The sequence below is a fragment of the Colletotrichum spaethianum genome (assembly GCF_022836535.1).
Source record: "Colletotrichum spaethianum MAFF 239500 DNA, contig11, whole genome shotgun sequence".
Classification (NCBI taxonomy): domain Eukaryota; kingdom Fungi; phylum Ascomycota; class Sordariomycetes; order Glomerellales; family Glomerellaceae; genus Colletotrichum; species Colletotrichum spaethianum.
This window is the reverse complement of record NW_026054781.1, coordinates 293,685-305,965: the sequence shown is the minus strand read 5'-3', so window position 1 is coordinate 305,965 and position 12,281 is coordinate 293,685. Positions and strand designations below refer to the sequence as shown.

Here is a 12,281-nt window from a genome sequence, read left to right as displayed (position 1 = left end):
CCCCGATCCGCTGGAAACACCAACCCGCGTCACACCTCAACGCGCTCGTACGCGAACACCGTCGACAACTTCAATCCCGCTCGGAATCGATGAACTCGTGACCTTCAATCCCGTCCACCACCGCCCACCATGTCGCGACGACCGGCAAAAGGAGACTACATCGAGACCGTACGTTATGCCTGGGCCAGTTCCGCCACAATACCCACCAAGACCGCCGACTAATCCGACTGCAAACAGGACACGGGCAACAAGGTCGCCCGCAAGGCGACGCTCGTCGGTACACAGAACATCATGCTCGGCGGCAAAACCGTCATCCAGCCCGAGGTCATGATCCGAGGCGACCTCGCCCGCTCGGCGCAGCCCTCCGCCAGCGGGGCCCCCGCGAACAGCACCGCCGTCGCCATCGGCCGATACTGCTTTCTTTCGAGGGGCGCCGTGCTGCGCCCCCCGGGACGAATGTACAAAGGGTGCGTTCACTTTCCACATCATACACCGACCCCGAGTCTTTCCCAATCGCTGATGACTCACTTCTGCAGAGCCTTCACCTACATGCCTCTCCGCATGGGCGACCACGTCTTCGTCGGCCAAAACGTCGTCATTCAAGCAGCCTCGATCGGCTCTCATATCCATATCGGCCGCGACTGCGTGATTGGCGAATTCGCCATCGTCAAGGACTACGTGCGCATCCTCGAGGGCACCGTTGTGCCACCAAACATGGTCATTCCGAGCTTCAGCGTCGTTGCGGGACAGCCCGCGCGCGTGGTCGGCGAGGTGCCCGAGGGCGGCCACGAGGAGTTTGAGCTGCGTGAGCTGTACAAGACGGTCGGAAACAACCCGCAGCCCCTGCCTGTGTAGGCGAGATAGATCAGCGGCCACGAAAATGGCGGAGGAGAGTGACAGTCATTCAGATACCAAGTGAAGCGGCGTTTGGCGTGTGTAGGTCGAGCCATGTGCTCAAATGATACCCCTTTTTTACTGCAACGTTCTGGATCACATGAGCGACCGTTGGGCAGCGGGTGGCAACCGTCCATCTCCCACAACGGTATACACTTTATCACTGAAACACGAAGCGTTGGCAGCGGGAACAAGTCGTGTTCGGTTTCATCCATGCCAACACAAGCTTCTGCTTTGATAACTTTCACAAACTCTTGCAGACCAACAAACCCACCTCGCGAGGGTCCTACTTTCCTTCTCTTAGACCCTACAATGCCAACCGTGCTATGCAACTCACGCCGCAACGCCGCCCCTCAAGCCGGTTCAAGACTTCAAGGCTCGCCCGGCCATATGGAGTCGGCCAACTGCCTCACTAGCTTCAGCTTGTTCACCATATCCTGGTGCGAAATCGAGTTGCCCAAGTGATGGCTTGCAAACCCACACTGCGGGCTGACGCCGATCCTCTTCAGCGCCTGCTCGCGTGTCTGGCCCGCGCCTTTGGCCACAAAGTCGGCCGCCTGCAAAACCCGCTCCCTCATCTTCTCGAGGTCCTCGAGCTCGGGGAACTTGGACGTGATGACGCCCAGGATCACGTTCTTGTGCGCGGGCAGCTCCTTGAGAGGCTCGAACCCGCCGGCACGGTCCGTGTCGTACTCAAGGAAGTAGGTGTTGGCGTCGATCTCATTGAACAGCCGCGAGGCAATGCGGTCGTAGCCGCCCTCGGAGAAGTGCCGCGAGTAGGCAAAGTTGCCGCGGCAGAGATGGATGCCAAGGTGCATGTCGGCGGGGCGGGAGGAGATGCAGTCGTTGTACAGCTTGATATAGGACTGTAGCAGGGCGTCAGAGTCCTCGCCTGCGTCCTTGAAGCCCTGGAGCATCTTTTCCGAGCAGAAGTCTGGGTGCATGATTGTCGGTCAAGATGTCATTGAACGATTGCTGAACAACGTTGGGGGCTACTTACACGCCAAGTTGGGGTCGTCGATGGTGACGTTCCGAACGCCGTGATCGTACAGAACCTCCAATTCTGTACGGTATGCTTTGGCAATGTCCGCAAAATATTCTTCATCATTGGCATAGACGTCTTTGGGGTATGCATGCCCCTTTTGATATCGCAAATGATACCACTCGGGCGCGGGGAGGGTCAGCTTGGCTTCCTTGACGCGCTCAGGCGGGATGTTGTTCTTTAGAAACTCCCACTCTCTCAGATACGTGCTGCCCTTGTGCTTGATCTTGCCTGTGCAGACAATGGACTCGCCGGGCTTATGGTCACTCTCAACTGGAAGCATCGCCATCAGAAACCAGGTCCACACATTGCGGTATCGGAAAACTCACTAAAGGCCGCAATGTCCGGGACATACATGCGGAAGATATCCCAGCTCGGCGTGTCGACCTCTTCGAAACCCTCAAGACCAGGGAAGAAGTTGCCCCAGAATTGGTGGCGGCGGTACTCGCCATCGGTGATAGCGTGGAAACCGAGACCCAGCTGCGTCTTGACGATGTCACGCACGCCTTCTTCCTCAAGACGGTTGAGCTCCTCGTCTTCGGCGATCTCGACGGCTTTCTTGCCGTCTAGGGCTATGCGCTTCTCGGTCAGGGCCTTGGGTCGCAGTAACGAGCCCATGTGCTCAGCGCGGAAGGGCGGTCTCTGGTGGTTCTTGGCGGCCATGATTTCCCTTTGAATAGATGGGGCTAAGAATTGCATTCTCAAAGGTAGACAGAACTTGGAGCTCCAACTATCTTATAAACTTTGCTACTTGAGAGGGCTGGTTCACGAACAGAATGGCATGTCGGGAATGCGAAATTCGAAATTCAATAACTAGCCAAGACCCAGTCTGCAGGGTTGCGTACAGAGGATACAAATGAGCCGAAAAAGCATTTTCGCCTTCCAGCCCTAGGCCCCCGGTCTCAACGATGTCATCTCGTGCCATCATCACCACCTCCCCAAGCCTCGCACCCACCTCGATCCCCGCTTTCCCCGCCTTTTGTCATAGCTTAGTCGGAAGTACTGGCGCCATTCTTCCCGACGGCAGGTGGCCAAGGAGCTCGGAGGCCGTTGATGGCCGCTTTGACTAGACTTGATCGTAGTCGCTCTGTCGTCCGGAATGTCGAGTTCGGCGGGATGCTGCATCTAGAAAGGGTGGCTGAAATAACGGTACATTTAGACTTGCGGCTAAACACATGCGCCGCAACAGCACGGCAGTGGAGACGTCAGAGAGCACCCATTCGAGGAACAGAAGTGTCCCATTTGCCTTGGAGTCAAGATGAACCCTGATCATGCATCGGAATGCTAGGATGGACAAGTGCTGATTGTAGATCAAGTGCCGGGACTTGCTGGTTCCAGCTGGCTTTCCCTGACATCTGATAACTGATAGCATGCCTCTGGCCTGCCATCAGTATTGCCTACTCTTGACTTCTGATACTCGCCTTCAATAACAAGGGGAAGGAGTACACCAGTTTATAAATAGGAATCCAGCGGTCATAATGTGTATGAAAAGGCCAACTGCTCAGTAACCTGGAAGGGAACGGAAGCATGAAGCTCTTATCGCTATCTTATCGCAGCTTGAGTGGGGCTGGCTGTGGCGAAATCTAGGTACCTTAACTGTCGCGACGGATCCCTGAACCCCACGATGACATCGCCCCATCATAAACCTCTCTACTACATCTCTGCTGAACTATACTGCAACATAACGAGTGTTCACTTCCAGTCTTTCATCCGTCTCTGAATGGTCTGACTGAAGCGAGACCCATTTTCATTCGCACACATCTATCCCGTTGAGCTGTCAGATCCAGCATCATCCGATCCTGAAACCTGCCTCGGCCGCACCTATTCCGTGAAACAAGCACCCTGGCTTAGATTGACGACACGTCTTTTGAATGCTCCTTGATAGGAACCATTCTGCCCAAACTACCTGCTCTCGACAGAAACAATTCTGACCGCGTTCAACATGGTCATTTCTGTCAATGATCTCCCGAACGAGATCCTCGCTCAGATCTTCTCCCACTTAGACCGACCTGCGCCTTCAGACTCGAAGCTCCATGACCAGCCGTCGTCGTTCATGCTACAGAATCTCTTCTTCGATCGAGACCTCAAGACGACTTCTCTCGTGTGCAAGCGATGGCGGGACTCTATTCTACCCGTTCTATTCCGGCATGTCGTTTGGACCTTCGACCGGTTTGAGCTGCCGCTCATGGAAGAGACGGGGAACCCATCGTCCGCGATTGACTTTCTTGTTTTTCTCAGGGCTAACAACCTGATCAATTATGTCAAAACTCTGACAATGTTTGCTGAAGATGCCATGGGCGGCGTCTCCTCGGATGGCGCCAGTAGTGCCACCCTCATGGAGACCGGCTTCGCGAACAAAGCTTCCTACAGCGAAGACTATAACTGGTTATGGAGAACGATCTTCGACCATATCGATCCTATCCGGCTTACAATCATCGCATCGCCTCGAGTACTCGCGCAGTTACTATCGCGCATGCTCTTCCTCGGAGATGCGTGGAACTTCTCCATGCCCCAGCATGTCCTGTCTCTCTCACGAAAAGACAAGAAGACAATCACGACAAGGTACAAGTCAACCACCACAGCCTCGTCAAGCCGGGCACCCCCGCCAGAATCACCGCACCAGAAACGTGTTCCCTGTGACCTCTTCACCATCCGTCCGTGGCAAGCCCTCCTACTTAATGAGGGTTCTTCGACCCGCGTCTACAAGACATACGAGTTTTACCTCAAGCGTCCACCCTCCATACTCGGTGCCCTCCTCGGAGCCGAAGAATTTCCCAACGATGAGCCAATGATCGCTCCGTCAATCCGCGACCTATCCTACGTCGGCATCTTCCCCCTCTCTAGCCATTTCAACACCCTCGTTCAGAATATCCCCCGCCTCGACCGCCTATTCGTGCAGCTTGTGCCGCGCAACGACATACTGCAGGACGTTGACGAGATTCGCAACGTTGATCTCGCCGATCTGTGGATGGAGCGTAATACCTCTTATTCGATGCTGTTCCGCGAGCTCTTCGACCCGGACGATGGCAGCCCCTGGCTCGACCTCATGGTCTTCGAGAGCGGCGATGCGGCAGACAAAGAAGCGTGGGAGATGGCTGTGCAGTTTGTGCAGTTCAGTGGCGTTCAAGGATGGAAGGTCGAGAGCGAGGGCGTCTTCGTGCGGGATGGGGAGAAGGGCGCCAGCTCGATTCTCGGGATGTCCCAGTCAGTGGAGCCGGAATCACCATGATCAGCTTGGGGAGGTGCTAATGCAGGTTAAAGTCTCCCAGGTCAACTTAGACGCATGGCGTTTAACGGTGTTGCCAAGCTGCCTGTCTCCAGCGTGTCGCTCTACATGGGAGACGCAACAGCTCCCTAAACGGCCTCCGTAGGGCAATTCAGGCATCCGTATCAAAGTACGATCAATATCACGGGCGAAATCTGCACCATAGGCTTCGCTGGCCGTCCTCTTGTTTCTTGTCTTTGCCTTCTCCTCTTGAGTTTCTTCTCTCACACTACCCACATGATAGTGATTAGCCGAAGAACACATCATGCTATTGTAAGAGCTCACTGCGTAGTGTGAGGGGGGGAGGTTTTGTTTCTTATTGAGCAGTGCATAATGTGTGGGGCCTCAGATGGTCGAGGCGCAGGGGTGTAAGATGCATTCGCCGTGCCACTATCACTTGCTTGGCTTGTTTCTTGTTGGTCAAAATACCTGCAGCACAGCTGGCAGTGTGCCTTGGCCAGGCTCCCCGCCTCCATAAACACGTGCATGCGCTCTGTGGCGTCGGTGCAGGTGAGCTTTGGATTTAAACCGGGTATTCTGCTTTACGTTATATCTCAATTCCAACATCATCTCTAATCAGATACCTACTTCAACCCGCCTTCACGGACTGGTTAGTCAAGGACTCCGCTTGGTCTCATACCACTTTATAGACATCCCTGATACTTCCGAGACGTAGGAGAGGGAGTGTTGCAGCAACTTTAGGGGTCTCGGGGTGCACCGCCAAAGTCGTAATGGCGGAAGTCTTTGGCGTCGTCGTCAGCGCCATGACGGTGGCCGGCATGGTAAGCAAGTTCAGCACCAGCATCTTCAAGTTGAACAGGCTTTGGGAGGAGGTTCAAGATGTGCCCAGTGAAATCAGTCAGCGTATCAAGCAGCTCGCGATTGCGAAGCCAATTCTCGAGGAAATGGAGAATGGGCTTCGGGGTGGGCAGCATGGGATCCATCACAGTAGTGCGGCGGGCCTCAGTATGGAATATTGCCAACAAGCCATAAACGAACTGGAAGTGTTAGCGGAAGACTTGCAATGTCGAATCAGCAATGCGAAGAGATCAAGGAACTTTATTAAACTCAAGGTCACTCTCAAGAAGGATGTACTGCAGCGTTACCACGAGAGGATACAATTTGCTCTGCAACTACTCGCACTTTCTCAGCAAACATACATCATGTAAGTACGACTTACTCATACGTGTAACAATGACACCAACAAGAAACAGCGCTCTAGTCAAAGACAGCTCCTCAACTATTGACTCCCTAGTTGAGGGCAGTCAGTCTGGATTCGGGTCGACTCAGATCACTCCTGGAAATGATCCTGATCGATTCACGACAACTGCAAGGGAGGTTGATGACGATAATGACACGTTCCCTGTGCAAAGTCAACAACACAAACCAAGCCCCCTTCCGTGGCTGAAGCCTTCGATAATCGGCGGCTTCACTTACACGGTATTCCACCATGAAAAGGATCCGAATATGCAAAGTATGATCACCCAAAGCTCAAAATACCCTCCATTTAATTAGCTAAACTTGAAACAGTTTTCCAGGCTCGCGTACAGCTTCCCTGGTGGATATCAGACAAAGTCTGGGATCTACACGCCCGTAGGGCATGTCAAGGTTGGAAGTTCTCCATTTTACCGTGGATCACACGTCCTGAAAGCGCTCCAATATTTGAACGCGTCGCAACTGGAGCATGGGCAGATGTTCTTGATACTCTGAATCGGAACGAGGCATCCTTACGAGATCGCGATTCCTACGGGTGGACACTTCTACATGTAAGGATCTTTTGCAAAAAGATTTGCTATATTATACATTGCCGGCTTTCTCTCATTATCTCTCATCGATAACAGAGCTGATTTTTGATTCCAGATAGCAGCAATTCATGGGAATGTTGATGTTATGACGAACTTGATCAGGATGGGTCTTAGCACCCAAGAGACGAATTACGGCTCCACAGTGACCGAAGTGTTATACTTGAAGAACAGCGATACAAAAGATGTCGATATTTTGATGAGACTCCTGATATCCAGAGGCGTATTCGATGACATCTCCCAGTTCTTTTCCAGAAAGACGGCCGACGCATTCTAGGGTCACGTCTTTTTGATCTCATTTGGAGTGTCCCGGGTGTTCTTCAAATGCTGGCCACCGAGGCACAGGTAGACCCCATTCAACTCTCACCAGATGCCCGCTTCACCTCTCTGAACTGGCGTGCTGCAGACCCTGACGTCTTACTGAATGAGATAGACCGTGGGGGCGGCTTGAAAGATGGATCGCTAAGAGTCATGCTTTGTGGCCCTGACTGCAACAACCTTTGCTCCTTTGCCGAAGCGTACTTTTGGGGTGTTCAGAATTTAGCCTTTGCTATGCCGCAGTATTCAAACAGACTCGTCGAAAAAGGGATGCTAATCAAAAGTTGGCGCAAACTTGCGCGATGGATCTTCTCTGGAGTGTCACTGGAAGATCTGATTCAACCTGGACGTACATATGGAAACCACCACTTACCCTCTTTCTTCAGCGGCTTGGTCTATCTGGAAGAAGCCCTAAGTTTTGGATATTGCACGAACCGCGAAGTGCGACGCCACATGTCCAGAGCCATGTTCATGTGGTTGGAAGATGCTCGGTCTTCCGGCATAGCACTAGATAAATACGGTATTAAAGAGCGAAACCTATACCTCAACAACGAATGGTTACAATGCAGGCGATGGTTCCAGTACAGAGACGATCAATCGGGCCCACGGCTAGTTGGGCTCACCACTGGTCCGGAACTCGAGGACTGGAAGCTCCACTGGGATCTCGACGAGGACGAGTTCGCAGGAGACTTCTGGGAAATGATCGAGAACCCGCCACTGCGCGTTCCGGGAGGATGGATTGACGACTGAATTACTGATAAGGTCAAGCTTGATTGGTCTTAGACTTGTATTACATCAATGGAAAGAGAATTGCGAATGAAGCTCAAATAGTGTCACGTAAGATCCTCTAAATCAAAGCAAAAACAAAGACTGCATGTCGACGCCGAAAGCACCCTTCAATGGAACATTCGAAGTTGGGAAGTGAATAAGGTTTCTTCTCAGACCGATATCTAGCAGAAGCGTTGGCGTTTGCTGTCGTCGACCACACGATGCCGTCTCTATGAATCAGCTTCACGGGCAGCAAGACCGAAAAGGTCAGGCCAATCATGTGCCGGTATGCGAGGCATGGGGAAGATGCACAATGCACAGATGCGATTGTTAGCTAGCCACAAACAAGCTCCTCAGACAAGCAAGCACATCATCAAGTCCGCAGGCGTTGTCGCGGTGTGTTTCAGACAGGAAGTTTATGGCCACATGGCGACGGACTTGCTGAACAGAGGTTGTGTTTCAAGGTGGGGCGGAGGTGAGGCTTAAAACTGTTAGAGTACGAGTGACAGCTTTCCAGAGCTCCCGGTGAGGCTCGGTGTACTCCACATCATGTGACTTTGCCACCTAGGCGGCCCAAGCTCGCGTGATGAAAAGCGGGCGCGGAGTGACTGCCAGACCAATCAAATCCTGCGGCTTTGGCAGTTAAAGCCAATTGGCGTCGTTTGACTCGTTTCTTAGTGGCTGGAAGGTCCCGGTGTGCTCTAGGTAAGGCGGCTTGGTCGGGGAAGGGAGGCCAGACCCAAAAGAATGGTCGCATTTCTCCCCCCAAATCAATCGACCTATCGAACGACACACGCACGAGCACTACATCATTACGACCGCCCTTCTCCTCCTCCCCTCTTCTCACCTCCCTCCTCCTCTTTCGCCCTCCCGTCTCCTCATCATCCTCCCCTCTTTCCGCAGCGGCCGCTTTCTTCGTTTTTTCCTCTCTCTTGTTCGCCCTCCTCCGTGCACGACGACAAAGACTTGTATTCCACCTAAACCCCGACGCTGACAAAAACCGACGACTCGGTGCCCGAGCTTCCGGATATAGCTTCAAATTTTCCCCAATTCCCAAAACAAACCGACTCCTGCATTGAGCCGCCCGCACCAGGCCACTCAATGTCAACGCCTCTTTCGTCCCGACGAACGTGAGCGCCATCTCGCACCAGAAAAAAAAAAACTCAAGACACGACGATTGAAGCAGCCGAACACTAGTTCCGAACAACGAAATCCAGCCATTCCGCCAGCCAACATGGTCCTCACCCACACGACGAACCACACCTACTCCCACCCCTTCCCGACCGTGACGCTCGCCTACTTCCTTCGCTACTCCTCCCCCAAACTCAACCCTTTCTCCACCCATGTCCTCAGCACCGACACCATCGACAGCCGCCTTGACCCGGTGACGGGCAGGCTGCACACGACCCGCATCCATCTGAAGAAGTCGCGTATGCCAGCTCCCATCTTCAAGCTCCTCCCGGCCTCCATCACCGGCGGCGGCTCCGCTAGTGAGAAGGCGAGCTATGTTCTCGAGACCTCCGTCATCGACATGCGCGAGGGCTGGATGCGCACCGAGAGCCGCAACCTCAACTTCATGAACGTCCTCTCCGTCGTGGAGCAGCAGGACTTCCGCCTCCCCGCCGAAGCCCCCGCCGACGCGGCCACCGACGTCACCACCACGCTCGTCTATAAGTCACGTCTCGGCGACAGGCTCCGCGGCGGGAAGAAGGACCAGTCCCCGTCTGTCGTCGACCAGCCGGAGCAAAAGGAGGGCCGCTGGATGCCGGGCTGGATGAGCGGCATCGGCGCGCGCGGCGTCCAGCGCAGCATCGAGAGCATCGCCTCGAGCAAGACGCAGGACCAGATGGGCAAGAGCCGTGAGGGCATGCGTGTTGTTCTGGAGAGGCTCCGCAAGAACGGCGTCGTCGGCGTGTTGGAGATGATGAGACGGGAGCGCCAATTGGCTTGAAGGCCTCTCTCGGCTTGATGAATGCGGACTTTGGAGCGTGACCTGGACCAGGGGAGAGAGAGAACACACATGTACACCAGTCATGACGGGCCCTTTGGCGATTGCACTGTCCGCGGGTCACGCTCCGAGGTCCCCCTGTACCCCTAACCCACCCACTTGTTGTACATTATTATATGACCATAGCGCGGCGTCTTTTATGGCTTTTTTTAACAGCGGTCGGAGGGAGAACACGGCAAAAACGGACTGCGACGGGAAACAAAATCTAGGGCTCCCTCTGTCATGCCGTTTTCTGTATGACATCCCCTCTCTTGTATTTGACACGAATGTAGTCAAAAATGTAAAAATTAAAAAAAATTTTCAATGTTTCAATTCGAAAGCGCCGTGTGTCTTGCCCACCACCACTGCGTACGGATACCACAACGTGGCTGATCTGGCTCAGATCTGCTCGGGCCTATTCGATAGACCCTTGGACACCGCTGAGAACGGGGTGGTTTAAGCATGCGGCCCCGGATCTTGGCAATCTGCACGTCTGGATGTTTAGACGATTCCATCGGCACAAGTGAACGTGGCCGACAGCCTTTCCAGAATGCCCCGAGGCAAAACATACATCGCGCCGTAAATGGCGAATTCGTTAACCGCGATTGTCTGTCTTGCTGGTCTCGCCAACATGTGAGGCCTAGAAGTTGATTTCGGATGACCACCCGCGATCGGCCGCGGCTTTTGCTCTAAGATAAGTCTACAATATGATACATGGCTGTACACCATCACCGCCTTCACTTCTGCGCCTTCTTGGCCTCCGCCGCAGCCGCGGCGTCCTCGTCCGCCATCATGGCCTCAATGTCGCCGGAGACGAGCCAGTCCTTGACGCTGTCGACAATCTTGTCGAGCGACTCCCCGCCATTGATGACGTCGTCGAGGTTATACACGTCGATGCCGGCGCGGTGGTCCGTCACGCGGTCCTGGTTGTAGTTGTACGTCCGGATCTTGTCGCTGCGCGTGATCTTGTGCTTGGAGAGCACAGAGTTGCGCAGCTGCGCCGCCGCCTCCTCCCTCGCCTCGCGCCGGATCAGCGCCACCCGCGACCGGATCAGCTTCCACGCGTCCTCGCGGTTGCGCGACTGCGACCGCGAGTCCTGCATGCTGACCACCGTTCCCGTGGGGATATGCGTCATGCGGATCGCCGACTCTGTCTTGTTGACGTGCTGGCCGCCCGCGCCCCGCGCCCTCATCGTCTCGATCTTCACCTCGGACGGGTCAATGTAGAAGTCGCTCTCCGGGTTGTTGATGTCCTCGGCCGCGTCGCCGCTGCCGCTCTCCTGGAAGGATGGGAGGACCCACACGGCCACGGCGCTCGTGTGCACGCGGCCGTTCTTCTCCGTCGCCGGGATCCGCTGCACGCGGTGCATCCCCGCCTCGCCGCGGAACAGGTCGTACGCGCCCGGGTCCTGGATCTCGATGACGGCCTCCTGGAGCGGGCTCTCGCCCGCCGCGGTGGATTGGTCGCCCGCGGCGTCGGCCGTCTCGTACTTGATCACCTGCGCACGGTACCCCCGCCGCGAGCAGTACTGCTTGTACATCCTGAACAGCGTGTCCGCGAAGAAGCGCCCCTCGAGGCCCCCCGGCCCCGGACGGATCTCGAGCAGGCAGGGCATGTGCGCGTAGGGGTCCTTGGGCGTTAATGATGCCGAGAGCTTGCGCGAGAGGGCGGAGAGCTGGCCGTTTGTCGAGTCGAGCTCCTCGGCGGCCATTTCGCGGAGTTCCTTGTCTTTGGAGCCTAGGAGGCCGTTGAGCTCCGCGATGGAGCTTGTCGCTTGTTCCCATTCGCGGAGGGCTGTGACGACGCTCGAGAGCTCGCCGATGCGGCGCGCGGTCTTTGTGTCGTAGTCTGATTCGAGGGAGCGGGAGAGGGCATCGTGTTCGGTGGCGAGGTTGCGGGCTCGTTGGAGGAGGGCTGGTGGGAGGTGTGCGGTTGTGTCTGCGAGGGCGGACAGGGTCAGCTCACGAGCTCTCGGGCGTAGATGATGACGATGGGGAGCTTGCCTGAGCTAGCACGGCGGATGAATTGAGTGCTTCTGGGCTTCAGAAGCCCTCCCAGGCACCGCCGACACACCCATGGTGCCGCAAGCATAATCGAGTCGAGACTTGGGGGTTGGCGGGGGAAAATTGGTCAAGTTGGGGCAGATTGAGGTGCTGTCCAAAAAAAAGTTTTGGTCGCAGATGGTCTCGATCTGCAAGAGCTTC

At 55.1% G+C, this 12,281-nt stretch overlaps 7 protein-coding genes across 7 annotated transcripts; 5 read left to right on the top strand and 2 right to left on the bottom strand.

Annotated features, from left to right (window-relative positions):
• Nucleotides 1-129: 129 nt before the first annotated feature.
• On the top strand, nucleotides 130-855 carry ColSpa_05011 (dynactin subunit 5; the record flags this gene model as incomplete). The annotated part of the gene is made up of 3 exons (XM_049271223.1): nucleotides 130-168; nucleotides 238-467; nucleotides 537-855. 3 exons carry the CDS (start codon nucleotides 130-132, stop codon nucleotides 853-855), a joined length of 588 nt encoding a protein of 195 aa, XP_049127180.1.
• A 410-nt stretch (nucleotides 856-1,265) lies between these two features.
• On the bottom strand, nucleotides 1,266-2,599 carry ColSpa_05010 (uncharacterized UPF0442 protein; the record flags this gene model as incomplete). The annotated part of the gene is made up of 3 exons (XM_049271222.1): nucleotides 1,266-1,828; nucleotides 1,895-2,209; nucleotides 2,266-2,599. 3 exons carry the CDS (start codon nucleotides 2,597-2,599, stop codon nucleotides 1,266-1,268), a joined length of 1,212 nt encoding a protein of 403 aa, XP_049127179.1.
• A 1,279-nt stretch (nucleotides 2,600-3,878) lies between these two features.
• Nucleotides 3,879-5,165, top strand: ColSpa_05009 (uncharacterized protein; the record flags this gene model as incomplete). Its single annotated transcript, XM_049271221.1, has 1 exon — nucleotides 3,879-5,165. The coding sequence occupies one exon, from the start codon at nucleotides 3,879-3,881 to the stop codon at nucleotides 5,163-5,165; it is 1,287 nt and encodes a 428-aa protein (XP_049127178.1).
• A 767-nt stretch (nucleotides 5,166-5,932) lies between these two features.
• On the top strand, nucleotides 5,933-6,448 carry ColSpa_05008 (uncharacterized protein; the record flags this gene model as incomplete). Its single annotated transcript, XM_049271220.1, has 2 exons — nucleotides 5,933-6,366; nucleotides 6,424-6,448. 2 exons carry the CDS (start codon nucleotides 5,933-5,935, stop codon nucleotides 6,446-6,448), a joined length of 459 nt encoding a protein of 152 aa, XP_049127177.1.
• A 1,326-nt stretch (nucleotides 6,449-7,774) lies between these two features.
• Nucleotides 7,775-8,071, top strand: ColSpa_05007 (uncharacterized protein; the record flags this gene model as incomplete). The annotated part of the gene is made up of 1 exon (XM_049271219.1): nucleotides 7,775-8,071. The coding sequence occupies one exon, from the start codon at nucleotides 7,775-7,777 to the stop codon at nucleotides 8,069-8,071; it is 297 nt and encodes a 98-aa protein (XP_049127176.1).
• A 1,252-nt stretch (nucleotides 8,072-9,323) lies between these two features.
• On the top strand, nucleotides 9,324-10,040 carry ColSpa_05006 (protein UPS1, mitochondrial; the record flags this gene model as incomplete). Its single annotated transcript, XM_049271218.1, has 1 exon — nucleotides 9,324-10,040. One exon carries the CDS (start codon nucleotides 9,324-9,326, stop codon nucleotides 10,038-10,040), a length of 717 nt encoding a protein of 238 aa, XP_049127175.1.
• Nucleotides 10,041-10,813: 773 nt separating this feature from the next.
• ColSpa_05005 (putative peptide methionine sulfoxide reductase) lies at nucleotides 10,814-12,154 on the bottom strand (the record flags this gene model as incomplete). Its single annotated transcript, XM_049271217.1, has 2 exons — nucleotides 10,814-11,991; nucleotides 12,151-12,154. The coding sequence occupies 2 exons, from the start codon at nucleotides 12,152-12,154 to the stop codon at nucleotides 10,814-10,816; spliced, it is 1,182 nt and encodes a 393-aa protein (XP_049127174.1).
• Nucleotides 12,155-12,281: the final 127 nt, after the last annotated feature.